The following is a 13,925-nucleotide window of genomic DNA, read 5'->3' as shown; positions in this document are numbered from 1 at the left end:
ACCCAGGGTCTTGCCTAATGATGCTTGTGACCCTACATTGCCCCCTCTGAGATGCCTGTAAGAGGTTTGCCTTTGATTGGCAGTGAGTCACTGTCTCCTTTGTCATGAGAATCAGAGCCTTGCCCATGTTGCTGAGTAAACGTTTACATCCTCGCCTCCACTCACACAGTCCTGGCTGGGATTCTGCCGACCTCTGGGGTGTTTTGGAAGCAGTGCTCCCCTAGCTAAATTCCACTAGTGTGATCTATTAGTCCTTTATAATCGGCTCTATCATTTGAGTTCCACATCACTACCACTGAACTGTATCACCAGCACACACAGTTGAGTTCCAGGAAACTCAAGGAGGCTTCCAAAGTGCTCTATAGCCAACCCAGTCTTGGACTTCAGTGGTTCCTTCCATCTCTCCAAGGTTGAGATTACAGGAAGCACCGCACATTTTGCCGAAGTGTTTGGTGAATATACTGCCTGGAACTGGTTTGGTGTTCCCAGCTGGGTGATGTCCTCCAGAAGGAATAAGGGGTGAGGCTCGAAATCAAGGTTCTTTATTCCTACCATCCTGGGTGGGCAACTCAGATCGTGGCAAGGTAAATTAGATCGGTGCATCCTTCCTTGCTTCCTAGGTGGGCCAACATTCCCCAAGGGCAAAACCGGGATTGCTTTTGAGATGCAGCTGCAATTAGTTTTGGAGCTTCCTGCCTTGCAACCTCAGATCCTGGGAGATACAGGCCAGGTGTCCTGGTCAGAGATTGGATCCCAGCTTGGGCTCCTAGCCGGATCTAGACAGCACAGTGGGTCCAGACACACCCTGAAGGGCTGGCTGTGTGCAGGAGGCCAAGTGAGCTGCCTGCTAATGGGGCTGGGCCACCCCGTGCTGCCCCATGACGGGCAGACAAGGCTAAGATTGTTCCCCAGCTTCGCCCTGTCTCCATTCTGCCAGGCCTGGCCCACATCCTCAGCCACTATTTTTTTTCCCTGTCAGTCTGAGTGGCAGGAACCAGACTCTGCCTGTGGAGTCCAGTCAGCCTTGCTGGGATCGTGGTCAGTCTCTAGGGTAATGCAGCTCACATCTGAGGAAATGGAGGTGAAGCTCCTGCCCAGCCTCGCACTCCTCACTGCAGCAGAGATGTCCAGACCCTATCGCTGAGGGCAAAGGGACCTCTCCCGGTTCATCTCAGCCTTTCCCGGGGCAGCTGGGCGGAGCACTCAGCACAGGCATCTCCCCTACACGTCCTCTTCACTTGGGATGAAGGGTCTGGGGACCAGGTTTGTGTTGTTGAGCTGGGGAAGATCCTTAACACAGATCTCAAGAGGACAAACTGAAGCCCCCTAGATCCCAGAAAGACTCCAGAATGGGCGGGGCTAGAGGCAGGAAGAGAGGGTGGAGTTGCTGGGAAGTTTTAGTCTGAGACAGGGGAAAGGGTCCTATCGGTCCTGATCAGTGGCCCCGCCCACTTCATTCGCCCCGCCCCTCCGCCGGTGCCAAGGAATGTGCTGGTCCAGGCGGCAGAGAGGCGGGCGGGGCAGGCGGAGCCGAGGCCACCCTGGACGCGGCAAACAGGTCTGGGCTGAGGGGCAAGGGACCCAGGAGGGGCAGGGGCTCCGAGTACCCCCAAGGGCACAGTGGTATCCTTCTAGAAGAGGGGGACACGCCCTAATTCCTTGCCCTTCTTAAGCAGTTTCCTCGAGGGCACCAATTTTGTGTGTGGAGGTCTTGGTCTCTACGTGGGGCCTCCTGGAGTCAGGATTCTGGCCGAGGCGCAAATGGGGTTACTAACAGAAGGCAGCCTCGCTGCTGCGGAGCCCTTCGCTGCAGATCCGCAGAGACTGAGGACCTCTGAAGCAGGACTGGATGCCCCAGGCTAGGGCCAGGAGGGGAAAGGGGCCACCCTCGTGGCTGACTCTAGTCTGAATCTGGTCATAGGAAGCTGGATGGGTGCCAATCCCTGACCTCCTGTCTCCAGGTCAACGTGGAGGTATCCGGCCACCATGCTCAGTCTCAAGCTGCCTCAGCTCCTTCGAGTCCATCAGGTCCCCCGGGTGAGGGGCCCCAACCCATCAACCTTGCCGTCCTCAGAGGACTCACTGGGGCAGAGATTTTTCTCATATTCGCTATTAGGGAGTTCCTCTGGCTAACTTCCTTACCTTTACATTTCAGTATAGAACCTGTTACCTATATCACTGCGCTTACCATCCCTCCCCCTAGAATCCCCTTCTGCAGAACACTGTGTGTGTGTGTGTGTGTGTGTGTGTGTGTGTGTGTGTTCCCCCACCGCACCCCCACCCCCACCCCTGTCCTATCTGATCCCATTCCGGTTCTGTTGTTTGCCCTGTGAGTTTGGAAGGCTGGTAAGAAAGGGGTTGGGTTGTGCTTGGCTTGGGACCACTGCGATCTCTAGTGCATCTTCTATCGTGTTTCCAGACACTTATTTTGGTTGGTTGGTTGGTTGGTTGGTTTGTTTGTTTCTTGAGACAGGGTTTCTCTGTGTAGCCCTGGCTGTCCTCGAACTCACAGGGATCCACCTGCCTATGTCTCCCAAGTGCTGGGATTAAAAGCTACCAGACACTGTTGGGGAGGGGGGGAGGCCGGCATATGGTGGCTCATCTGCTCCCCGCCCCCAGGTGTTTAGGGAAGAAGGCATCTTGTCTGGCTACCGATGCCCCACAAGCTCTGCCTTAGACTGTGTCCTCAGCTCCTTCCAGATGACCAATGAGACGGTCAACATCTGGACTCACTTCCTGCCCACCTGGTGAGCGAAGGCTTGGCCTTAGGTTCAGACGGGTGCCAGGTGGGCGGGTGCGCTGCGCTGCGCCCCAGAGCCTGAGCAGGTGCCTGGCGCAGGTACTTCCTGTGGCGCCTCCTGGCGCTGGGCAGCCCGGGCTTCCGCGCGGAGCCGTACCACCTGCCGCTGCTGGTCTTCCTGCTGCCCGCCTGCCTCTATCCCTTCGCATCCTGCTGCGCGCACACCTTTAGCTCCATGTCGCCCCGTGCTCGTCATATCTGCTACTTCCTGGACTACGGGGCGCTCAGCCTCTACAGCCTGGGTGAGCTGAGGGCAGTGGGGTGGGGGTGGGTGCAGAGAGTGAGCCCGCAAGCCTCAGCTCGCACCTCGCCACAGGCTGCGCCTTCCCCTATGCCGCCTACTCCATGCCGGCCTCCTGGCTGCACAGCCGCCTACACCAGCTCTTCGTGCCCGCTGCTGCGCTCAACTCCTTCCTGTGCACCGGCCTTTCCTGCTACTCGCGGTGGGTTCTGGGCATCCCCATTGTTGGAAAGGGTAGGCAGGGCTCACCCCACTGTTATTGAGTCACCCCAGTACCATATCCAGTACGAGGGAGGCCTTGCTGCTGGCCAGTATGCTATCCCTTATGGCCAACTTATGCTATGTCTTTATGGGCACTTAACAGATGTGACGTTTACATGGGGCAGGGATCCTGCATACTGAGGGCCTTCTCTTATTTTATCCTTTTTAATACATGTAAACATATATGTATTGTGTAGGTACCATACCTGATGAGCTATCCCATCAGCCCGTATCCCTTCTTCTTTTTTTTTTTTTTCTGAGTTCTCTGTGTAGCCCTGTAGACCAGGCTGGCCTCAGACTCAGAGTCGGCCGGCCTCTGCATCCAAAGTGCTGGAACTAAAGGAGGGCTGAGACGGAGCCCTGAGCCTGATCTTCCTGTCTCTACCTCGCAGTGGGGTCACAGGCATGCCTCAACACACCTGCCTTCTGAATGCGGCCCTTCGCCCTTTTTGGCCCCAGATACCCTCTTCTTGACCTATACTCACCCCGGAGTGGAGACCGACCTGCTTTTCTTGCCCCTCAGGTTCCCAGAGCTGGAAAAGCCCGGATTCAGCAAGGCTGTCCGCACAGCCGCCTTTGCCTGCCCCTTCTTGTTTGACAACCTCCCACTGTTCTACAGGGTAAGGGTCCCCGGGCTCTCCTCAGATCCTGCTCTACCTACCACCTTGACGTCAGGGTGGCCCTCGGACTCTAACCTCAGCTCTCTGCCTGCCCTCCAGGCACAGGCGCCTGAAGCCCGCCCCCTCAGCATCCCTTTCCCCACCGGATCCTAGATGTAGCCCTTGTTCCTTCTCCCAAGGCCACTGCCCGACAGACAGACAGCTCTTTTCTTTTCCCAGCTGTGGCTGTGTTGGGGCGGGGCCCACAGCTGTGGGCGGGACGCACTGAGCTCCAGCCACGCCTACCACCTCCTCTGCGCGCTGCTCGCCGGCTTCCTCTTTGCAGCCCGGCTACCGGAGCGCCTGGCACCTGGGCGCTTCGACTATATTGGTGAGCACTGGTCTGGGAGAGAAGGGAGACTGCTTCCCGACGTGCAGAGTGAGCTGGGAACATGGGGTATCCTAGCCAGAGGGTGGATGATAAGCCAAAGGGATGTCCCAGCCCCTCCCCTGGCTCAGCAAAGAGAATTTATGCAGCCCGGTCCAGTTCCTCTTCCAGAACCTCTAGGAGGGGCCGGGTTTTCTCCTTCTCAAGCCCAAGGGACACGAGTGAATCTCTTCGAAGGTGGGCTGGGTCTTTACCTAACCAGCCTATCTGCCCTTCAGGCCACAGCCACCAGCTGTTCCACATCTGTGCAGTGCTGGGCACCCACTTCCAGCTGGAGGCAGTGCTGGCTGATATGGGAGCCCGCAGAGCCTGGCTGGCCACGCAGGAACCCACGCTGGGTCTGGAGGCCACCGTAGCCACCTTGAGCCTGGCAGTGATCGGGAACCTGCTCATCATCGCCGCTTTCACGGCCTCCTTGCTGCGGACCCCCGGAACCTGCCCCCGGCTGCAGGGTAGCCTGCTCCAAGGGGGACTCCAAGCTAAACAACAGTGAGGCCCATTGGCATGAAGGGAGGCCAGGCCTCATCGCTGTGGAGGAGCCCTGACATGGGTCTGAGAAGGTGGTTGCCACTCTGATCCTGAAAGGGGTAGCTGAGGAGAAGAGTCTCTCTAGGGACGGGTAGGAGGACGGAGGACCCAAGAGGCAGGTGGTGGAGGCCTGTGAGCGGGCACAGGAACCAGGCGGGAGCAGAGTGGACACTGGGAGGCCTCTCACGGGGCTTCCGCCCTGCTACCCTGGACCCTGCTCACCTCAGGTCACCCTGAGAGCTTGTTCCATCGGGGCCACATACCCACCCTGTCCCAGGGCCAGACTGTGCTACCTGTCAGCCGCTCTGTATCTACATAGGAGCTGCCTGTCCTGCTCACCACTGTGGCCAGGCCTTTGCTGATTTGTATGTTTGGATGTGTCCCGGGTGAGGTCATGGTTGTGGAGGGGGCTGCTGTGGGGAGGCGGGCTGCGGGACTTGAGGAGGCCACCTCGGGCGCTATCCATCCCAGAGCAGTATAATAAAGAAGCAAACCAGCTGGACTGCAGCTCTCTGGGCTGGGCGCGAAGCCTTCCCCGACCCCTACCACCACCACAATGGACAGACTCAAGGCCAATGGTTCCTCAGCTGGACTTTATTTTGGGGCAGCTGTGCCGTCCATACTTGCAGGGCAGAGAGAGGAGACGGGGAGGTGGAGGGCTGGAGAGTAGCCAGGGCCGGGGCTGCCGTTTGCCTTTAGGGCGACACACACCCTAAATAGTGGTCCCGTACATTTGCTTGTAGGCGTTCTGGAGGCCAATTTGGTCCGCTAGCTCGTCACAAGAGGGGTCGAGCTCACACACCTCCCTGCTGGGCTCCAGGGGATCTGGGTAGGGGGCTGGGGCTCTGAGAAGCATCAACCGACACAGTGGGATTAACCAACACGGGGTATATACAGCCTCTTCCCACTGTACGAGAGGCTCCAGGACCCTGGGCATGGGGATTGACCTGCACTGTAGAGCGAGCCCTCAGCAGTTCAGAGAGACTGTCCCAGGACAACTCCTCCCTACCAACACAAGGCAAAGGGCACTGGCCAGCGCCTCACCTCCTCCCCACTTACCCAAGCGCATAGCGCCGGACTCTGTTCACTACCTCACTGCCCTCCTGCTTGGACACGAAAGCTGTGGAGCAGAGGCACAAGATCAGGTAATTCTGGATTTGGGAGGAAAAGTGGGGACACCCAGGCAGAAGGCAAGGGGACCTGGGGGCTTAGGGGACAGGGTGAGGGCCAAGGCTGAGGCCCTGCCAGGCTCTCCGCCAGTACCTTTGTCAGACTCAGAGCTGCTGGGCTTTGCATCTGTAAAGAAAACACTACAGTTAGTTGTGTTCCCTCCCTGCTGTCCCATGGTGTGTTGTCCCTTTCCCTCCGCTATCCCAAAGCAGATCCTGAGACCTTCAGGAGGATAGTTACCCAAAGAAATGAGCCAGGAGAACACATACCTGCCAGGTCGGAGAGACAGAACGCAGCCAGGGCCAGCACAGTGAGCAGAGAGAGGGTCCTCATGATGTCTGCTAGGTCTGCACCGACTTGCTGTGTGGGACTTGTCTGTTCTTCACCCTTCAGCCCTCAGTACCATTTATATCCGCTGTCTGAGCCCTGGTGTAAGCAGGAGGGGCGGGGCATGCTGCCAGGACTAATTGGGGGTCCTGTGCTCAGTAGGTCAAACCCAAAGGATGCTGTGGTTGGTGATTGTGGCTGACTGGGCAAGGCCCTGGCAGTGGGGGATCGGCCACAATCAGAGACTGCCAGGCTCTGACATGGTCCAGGACCTCTTCCCTGAGGGGCTGCTCCACCACCCCTACTGTGGGCTATCTCTCTCAGCCTCAGCAGGAACACTGGCTAGCCCCTAGAGACAGTACCCTAGAGCATACCCTAGAGATGGTGCAGAGATAGAAAATCGGTTTGGGACAAACTGGGATCCAAATCTCATAGCCTGTGATTTTCAGTGTCTGCTCTGAGAGCAGGAGCCAAACCTCAGGGAGGGAGCGGTCAGTAATGGCCTCATTTCCCCGCTCATCCAGCGGGGAGACGGGTGGGGAAGTGTCCTGGTCAGCTTTATGTCAACTTGAAAGGAGAAAGCCTCAATTGAGAAAACGCCTCCATAAGATCCGGTGAGAGGGCACTTCTTATTTAGTGGTTGATGGGGGAGGGCCCAGCCCATGGTGGGTGCTGCCATCCCTGGGCCTTGGTCTTGGGTTCTATAAGATGGCAGGCGGAGCCAGCCATGATGAGCAAGCCAGTCCGCAGCACCCCTCCATGGCTTCAGTATCAGCTTCTGAGACACCCCCCCCCCACGTTAAGCTCAAGATGCCTGGGACCCCTGATGACAAGGAAGAAAACCTGCCAGGGGCACCATGTACTCTGAAAACCTTCAGAGCCCGAGGCCATGGCCTCCTCTGGGCCCCCAGGATGAGCACCAAGAGGCCCAAGGCCTGCTGCTTTGGCACAAGCACCCCCTGGTGTCATTCCTGCAGTTATCCTTACTACTTATCATTCTTTTATCTATTTACTGTTCCTTTTCTTTCTTCTTTCCTTGATTAAACCGGTATTTGGTGATCTGGAAATTTCTAGTAGGAGCCTGCTTGATATCCAGAAATGAGATATTACCAATAATAATAAAGTGAAGGCTAAGTCGGGCAGTGGTGGCGCACGCCTGTCATCCCAGCACTTGGGAGGCAGAGGCAGGAGGATTTCTGAGTTCGAGGCCAGCCTGGTTTACAGAGTGAGTTCCAGGACAGCCAGGGCTACACAGACAAACCCTGTCTTGAGAAAACCAAATCCAAACCAACCAAACAAACAAACAAACAAAAAAGTGAAGACTGATTGTGACTTCGATAGAAATGTAGTCACTCACTCTAGATAGAAAGGAATGCAGCCTAGAGTCGCAGGTGGAGATGAGTGATTCACAGCTGTTCCCCCAGGTGGAGACAGTGATTCTACAGCTGTTCCCCCAGGTGCAGACAGTGATTCTACAGCTGCTCCCCCAGGTGGAGACAGTGATTCTACAGCTGTTCCCCCAGGTGGAGACAGTGATTCTACAGCTGTTCCCCCAGGTGGAGACAGTGATTCTACAGCTGTTCCCCCAGGTGGAGATGAGTGATTCTACAGCTGTTCCCCCAGGTGGAGACAGTGATTCTACAGCTGCTCCCCCAGGTGGAGATGAGTGATTCACAGCTGTTCCCCCAGGTGGAGACAGTGATTCTACAGCTGTTCCCCCAGGTGCAGACAGTGATTCTACAGCTGCTCCCCCAGGTGGAGACAGTGATTCTACAGCTGTTCCCCCAGGTGGAGACAGTGATTCTACAGCTGTTCCCCCAGGTGGAGATGAGTGATTCTACAGCTGTTCCCCCAGGTGGAGATGAGTGATTCTACAGCTGTTCCCCCAGGTGGAGACAGTGATTCTACAGCTGCTCCCCCAGGTGGAGACAGTGATTCTACAGCTGTTCCCCCAGGTGGAGACAGTGATTCTACAGCTGCTCCCCCAGGCTTGGTCTCAATTCTGTATAATAAAAATGGGTTATTCTTATCGAAACATTGAGGATGGAATAATATACAGATATCTCCTAGAAAGTTAGCAATGGGTTCCTTGGGTTCAGGGACAATGGTGGTGGCCTCCTGGGAATTCTCCATATAGGTCAGGTGAGGATGTTTTTGTAGACAGATAGTGTCCAAAAATTATAAAGACCGCAGGGTCAGCAGTATCACTTCATTTTGCCCTTTTACGAAATCATATTGTCTCACAATATGTCACATATTGTTTCTTTTTTTTTTTTTTTTGGTTCTAAACCTGTATTACTCTGTGTCACAAGAAAATATTGGCACAGGAAAATAGAGAAGTATTTACCTACTCCCCTACCATGAATTTTGTAACCCAACGTCCTATTATGATTTCAATAAAATATTGGGGCTGAGTCAACTCTAGGTGAGCATCCTGACGGCCAAGTTCAACGACAACAACAAAGCCTGTCAGTATTCTCTTCCTCTCTTCCTCTCTCTCCTTCCCTCTCCCTCCCTCCCTCCCTCCCCCACCTTTCTCTCTCATGGTTTTCTGAGACAGGGTTTCTCTGTGTAGCCCTGGCTGTCCTAGAACTCACTCTGTAGACCAGGCTGGCCTTGAACTCAGAGATCCGCCTGCATGCGCCCAGCTCAGTACTGTATCTCAATTGTGTGTTTTCTTATTTGCCTACAAGGTATCCCTAGTCCTTGGCGACCCCCCAACTCTTGTTGAGGCTGGATCCTGGCATAAATGGTGCCCACATGTAGGACTCTTGGACCTTTAGGGTAAGTAGAAGGTTTGATTCAACCTGGTAAGGACTCACTCGGGGAGTCCCATGGACCCCCAGTCAAAGATTAAGGCTGAGAAGGAAGGAGTGTGTAGTGTTTCCTTTTCCCTGACTCATAATGGGCCAGAGCAAATCTCCCTAGAGAGCGATGGATGTATAAAAAGATATTAAAGAAATTATCATTTAAAAGGGTATTCATTTTGAGCAACAACATTTAAAGGAATTCATGCAGTTTGTTAAAAAGACTAGTCCTTGGCTTCCCGAGAAAGGCATATTATGTGAGGAACCTGGAGAAAGGTAGAGGAAGACATTAACCAATGGGTTCCTGGACGTCCAGATGTCCCAGAAAATGTGGCTAGCTATTGGTTTGTGGTTAAGCAGGCTTTTGATCGTGCATAGGTCGCATGCATAAGTCACTGAATTACCGAACTCACCTTCTGGTTCCATGCTGGAGTGCGGCGGGAGAATGTACACCTTTAATTTCAAAACCTAAGAAACGTCAGTCTAGTCCCTCTCCTGTAAAAAATTACGTGGTGGGATTGGTGGGTACTTCCTCCTTTCAGGAGGCCGATTTCTGTTGTGGAAATTTAGATATGACAATGAAATTAGAGAGCTTCTGTAGTCTACAGGGATGAAACCCCAAGAATAGGATAAAGGCTTCCCTCTTTATGCAGGTCTGGGAAAATGGGCCACGTTGGACGCTCAAATTGGCTGTTCTTTTGGGGGGGGGCGTGTTTTTGGGAGGTTTTGTTTTGTTTTGTTTGAGACAGGGTTTCTCTGTATAGCCCTGGCTGTCCTGGAACTCACTGTGTAGACCAGGCTGGCCTCAAACTCAGAAATCTCCTGCCTCTGCCTCCCAGAGTGCCAGGATTACAGGTGTGCGCAACCACCGCCCAGGCTTATACCAGCTGTTCTTAAAGAAATCCCTGCTAGTGATGTCTGAGATTGTTCCCAGGGCTGAGGCTAAACAAGGGAGATGAGGAACCTTATGCAGATTTTGTGGCTGGATTAATGGAAGTGGTAGAAAAGACTATCCCTGAGGGACCTGCAACTGATGTAGTAATTAAACAATTGGCCCACGAAAATGCTAATAAAAATTGTCAGGCTTTACCAAAAGGCAAAAGAAAAGGATCCACTCTTAGAGATTTTGTTCACTATTGTGCTGAATTTTCCCCTGCTGTGGTACAAGGTATGGCAAAGCCAGGAATGGGCCCAGGACAGCACCTGTTCAATAAACAAAAAAGGGGAAGTCCTGGTTCTAGGGCATGTTTTTCTTGTGGTCAGCAGGGGCATTTTAGATGAGACTGTCCTCTGAAAAGCAGAAGTCAGTTTCCTGCTCCTGCAAAGTTGGTTTCAGGGCCTTCAGGAACGTTTCTGTTATTCTTTGTTCTCGTTGCCAAAAAGGATTTCATTGGCAACACAAGTGCAGGTTGCGTTTTCACAGAGATGGGCAGCCCCTCAGCAGGGAAACCAATGGCTGCCAGTCCCGGGCCCCTCAAACAATAGGGACCTCCTGCTTCAACAATCCGGACAGGTGAACAATTGACACCTTGTTCCGTGCCACCCCAGGGAGTGCAGTATTGTACTTCAGTGCCACATCTGATTACATATTAACTGAAGACTCTCCCCTCCCCACCCCGCCACCCGATTAATATCTAGGGAGCCTATGGACCCTTGTCACATGACTCTATGGGTCTTGTTTTGGGTCTGAGTTTCACATCTCTTCAGGGAACCCATGTGATTCCTGGGGTTATTGATGCTGACTGGCTGACTGTACTGGTGAAATTCAGGTTATGGTAGCGTCCCTGTCCCCTGTCACAATCTACAAATTCCTTTGGGACAAAGAGTTGCTCAATTGCTTCTCCTCCCGTTGATTAGGAAAGGAAATCCTATTACTGCTCTAGACCTCTAGAAGGAGGAGATGCTGCCTTTGGGTCTAGTACCGTGGTATTTTGGGTATAAGAAATTACTAAGACAAGACCACTTAAAACTTCATTGGTTCAGGGAGCACCGATGAAAGGATTGCTAGCCGCAGAAGCTGATGTTTATGTATTTCAGGAAAGGATTGCCCAGTGCCTGGCCAACTCAGATAACTGCATCCAGTTTAGCTAGAGTCCGCATGGTCTCTAATGTGGCTCCCAGCTCAGAGATCCTTCACCGGAAGGATGGTGAACATGCAGGGGCCTCCCAGCCTCTTACCATTCCCCAGTTGCCCTTTACACTCCGGGGAAGAGATGTGTTGGGTCAGATGGGTACCTTTTTGATTTCCTCCAAGGGTCAGTGTTGTTGCAAATGCAAAAATGGGTTTTGAACCTGGAAAGGGTCTAGGAAAAAAATTTTAGGGACAGGTTCAGCCAGTACTGCCCAGACAGAAACAGAATAGACGTGGCTTGGGGTACTCTTTTTTTAGGGGTTGCTGATGTTACAGCTGATAAAATTTCTTGGCTTTCTGATCGGCCGGTCTGAGTTGATCAGTGGCCCCTTTACGGAGAAAAGATTCAGGCGGCCTCTGCATTAGTGGAACAACAGTCACAGCAGGGACATAGAGGACTCAACTAGGCCATGGAATACTCCTAGTTCTGTAATTGAAATCAGGAAAATGAGCCGGGTGGTGGCGCACGCCTTTAATCCCAGCACTCTGGGAGACAGAGGCAGGTGGATTTCTGAGTTCGAGGCCAGCCTGGTCTACAGAGTGAGTTCCAGGACAGGCAAGGCTATACAGAAAAATCCTGTCTTGCAAGAGCGGTTTTTGTTGTTGTTGTTGCTTGTTTTTTTGTTTTTTATGTTTTTTTTTTAATACTATTCCTCTTTATCCTGATGATAGGAAGCAGTCAATGCTCTAAACCACTGAGCCATCTCTCCAGCCCAAAATGTGTAGTTCAGGCTGACCTCGAAGTCATGATCCTCCTGCCTCTGCCTCCTTCAGCAAATCCTACAGGCGTGCACCACCACAGCCAGGGTTGTCAAAAGTTTAACATAGGACATTTTACTGGAATTTCTCCCCAGGGTCAGGCTATTATTGAAAGGTCAGGGCTAGAGAGATGGCTCAGCAGTTAAGAGCACTGATTGCTCTTCCAGAGGTCCTGAGTTCAAATCCCAGTAACTACATGGTGGCTCACAGCCATCAACCATCTGTGCTGAGATCTGACGCCCTCTTCTGGAGTGTCTGAAGACAGCTACAGTGTACTTATATATAATAAATAAATAAATCTTTTTTAAAAAAAGAAAGGTCAAATCAGGTCCTTAAGCTGCAAATTACTAAAGCTGCAGCAAGGAGATTATAAATACCTATCTCATTAGATTTTTGTCTCATTGACTTTTTGTATTAAATTATTTAAATAAAATAAAAATAATAAGGGTCATTCATGAACCCAAAGAAACTGGAACTCTTGTTCGTCCTGTATATCCCTTGGTAAAATGGAAGGCCATGTTGACCTCCACATGGAAAGGTCCAGGTGTACTTTTGTCATCCGGCAGAGGCTATGCTTGTATCTTCCCATAGGATGCAGACCCTAATTTGGATCCCAGACAGGCTTATCAGACCCTATTCGCCTCCCGATAACAAGGGGAAGAACTCCGCCCAGACAAGGAAGACTGCGCATAAGCACGATGAGACCTTCCTGCCCCTCCAGCTGAGAGGGATTGTGCTTTTGCTAGGCCGGCCCTGGGGGGCAAAGCCACTACTGCTGAACAGGAGGTTCGTCCCCAACTGTGGCTCAACTCCTTCTCCTTTCCTCTCAAGCCATTCAGTGGTACAGGAAGCCAGAGTGATTTTACCCCTGGTAATCTTCCTGCCGTGCTTCCGGTTGACGCTGCAGGCAATGTTCATCCATTTTTGTTATGCTGATAATTTTTATTGGACTTATTTGCCTGATCCGCCACATTTTCATCCTACTACATGGATCCATGGCCCTGTCAAAGTTATTATTACTAATACTAATATTTGAGAAGAGAGTAATTCATATTATTTTAAAGAAAAGTGTGTTGCTAATTTTAATTATTCAGGTATTGTGTGATTCTATGCCAATGTTTATGGTTGTTTTATGGTTAATAAGGATATTTTGGGATGTTTTCCATTGGATAGGAGAGAATTTATATCTGACTCCCCAAGTCCTGCCACTCATATCGGGGTGGTAATGCAGAAGGAAAAAAAGGACATTTGGATGCCGGGCGTGGTGGCGCACGCCTGTAATCCCAGCACTTGGGAGGCAGAGGCAGGCGGTTTTTGAGGCCAGCCTGGTCTACTGAGTTCAGGACAGCCAGGGCTACACAGAGAAACCCTGTCTGGGGGGGGGGGGGGGGAAGGACATTTGGTTTTTGAATTTCCTTGTGCCAAGGCGATCAGAATTTGATTATACCCTTGTTTTCCCAGCCGACCCCGACCTGTCTTTGGTAACACACCCACCAACCTGAATTCAAATGACACTGGCCAAGCAGGCAGGAGGCAGAGCACCCAGAGGATGAACCCTGGAGCTTTCCAAGAGCAGCGGGAAGACGGCCCAGGCTGTGTGCGGAGACTGGCAGGGGACAGACCACTGTGGTGTTTTTTCTGTCCTTAGGGTCTCGCAGACAGAGCTAACGGAGCGGCCCCTGGTTAAGGTAAGGCTTCAGGCAGGAGAGGGGAGTGTCTGTCCCACCCTAGGAAGGACTGGGCCCCCACTGGTGGGGGGAGGGGGAGAGAATGGGGTGGGAGAGACTAGGTTAGTCCTCGAGCTCATCTACCCTGCAGGCCTCATGCTTTCTGTGCCCAAGAGAGCAGCACAGG

General features: G+C 52.7%; 2 protein-coding genes and 1 long non-coding RNA gene across 5 annotated transcripts; 2 read left to right on the top strand and 1 right to left on the bottom strand.

Moving 5' to 3' along the window:
- Positions 1-1,506: 1,506 nt before the first annotated feature.
- Positions 1,507-5,543, top strand: Paqr6 (progestin and adipoQ receptor family member 6). 3 transcript variants are annotated; one of them, XM_052180131.1, is made up of 8 exons: positions 1,507-1,558; positions 1,962-2,037; positions 2,620-2,747; positions 2,840-3,042; positions 3,117-3,243; positions 3,826-3,922; positions 4,142-4,292; positions 4,568-5,543. In XM_052180131.1, the coding sequence occupies exons 2-8, from the start codon at positions 1,987-1,989 to the stop codon at positions 4,840-4,842; spliced, it is 1,032 nt and encodes a 343-aa protein (XP_052036091.1). In that variant the 5' UTR covers positions 1,507-1,558; positions 1,962-1,986; the 3' UTR covers positions 4,843-5,543. The 3 variants fall into 3 exon arrangements, with proteins under 3 accessions (XP_052036091.1, XP_052036089.1, XP_052036090.1); XM_052180129.1 differs by having other exon boundaries at positions 1,519-1,558; positions 1,922-2,037; XM_052180130.1 differs by lacking the exons at positions 2,840-3,042; positions 3,117-3,243 and having other exon boundaries at positions 1,519-1,558; positions 1,922-2,037; positions 4,568-5,528.
- Positions 5,544-5,575: 32 nt separating this feature from the next.
- Positions 5,576-8,837, bottom strand: Bglap (bone gamma-carboxyglutamate protein). Its single transcript, XM_052180142.1, has 4 exons — positions 6,317-8,837; positions 6,141-6,173; positions 5,937-5,997; positions 5,576-5,722 (listed from the first exon to the last, which is right to left on the bottom strand). Exons 1-4 carry the CDS (start codon positions 6,378-6,380, stop codon positions 5,590-5,592), a joined length of 291 nt encoding a protein of 96 aa, XP_052036102.1. The 5' UTR covers positions 6,381-8,837; the 3' UTR covers positions 5,576-5,589.
- Positions 5,644-13,805, top strand: LOC127683148 (uncharacterized). The gene is made up of 3 exons (XR_007977482.1): positions 5,644-6,022; positions 9,068-9,158; positions 13,533-13,805. It is a non-coding gene; the product is annotated as an uncharacterized LOC127683148 (long non-coding RNA).
- Positions 13,806-13,925: the final 120 nt, after the last annotated feature.

Source organism: Apodemus sylvaticus, chromosome 4 (genome assembly GCF_947179515.1).
Source record: "Apodemus sylvaticus chromosome 4, mApoSyl1.1, whole genome shotgun sequence".
Taxonomy (NCBI): Eukaryota; Metazoa; Chordata; class Mammalia; order Rodentia; family Muridae; genus Apodemus; species Apodemus sylvaticus.
This window is presented reverse-complemented; position numbering and strand designations above follow the sequence as displayed.

Coding starts and splice junctions, on each gene's coding strand:
- Paqr6 (XM_052180131.1), top strand. CDS start 1,987: ATGCTCAGTCTCAAGCTGCCTCAGCTCCTTCGAGTCCATCAGGTCCCC. Junction 3,043..3,116: donor GCTCAGCCTCTACAGCCTGG/GTGAGCTGAGGG, acceptor ACCTCGCCACAG/GCTGCGCCTTCCCCTATGCC. Junction 3,923..4,141: donor ACCTCCCACTGTTCTACAGG/GTAAGGGTCCCC, acceptor TTCTTTTCCCAG/CTGTGGCTGTGTTGGGGCGG.
- Bglap (XM_052180142.1), bottom strand. CDS start 6,380: ATGAGGACCCTCTCTCTGCTCACTGTGCTGGCCCTGGCTGCGTTCTGT. Junction 5,998..6,140: donor CAGCTCTGAGTCTGACAAAG/GTACTGGCGGAG, acceptor TCTGCTCCACAG/CTTTCGTGTCCAAGCAGGAG. Junction 5,723..5,936: donor GTCCGGCGCTATGCGCTTGG/GTAAGTGGGGAG, acceptor GATGCTTCTCAG/AGCCCCAGCCCCCTACCCAG.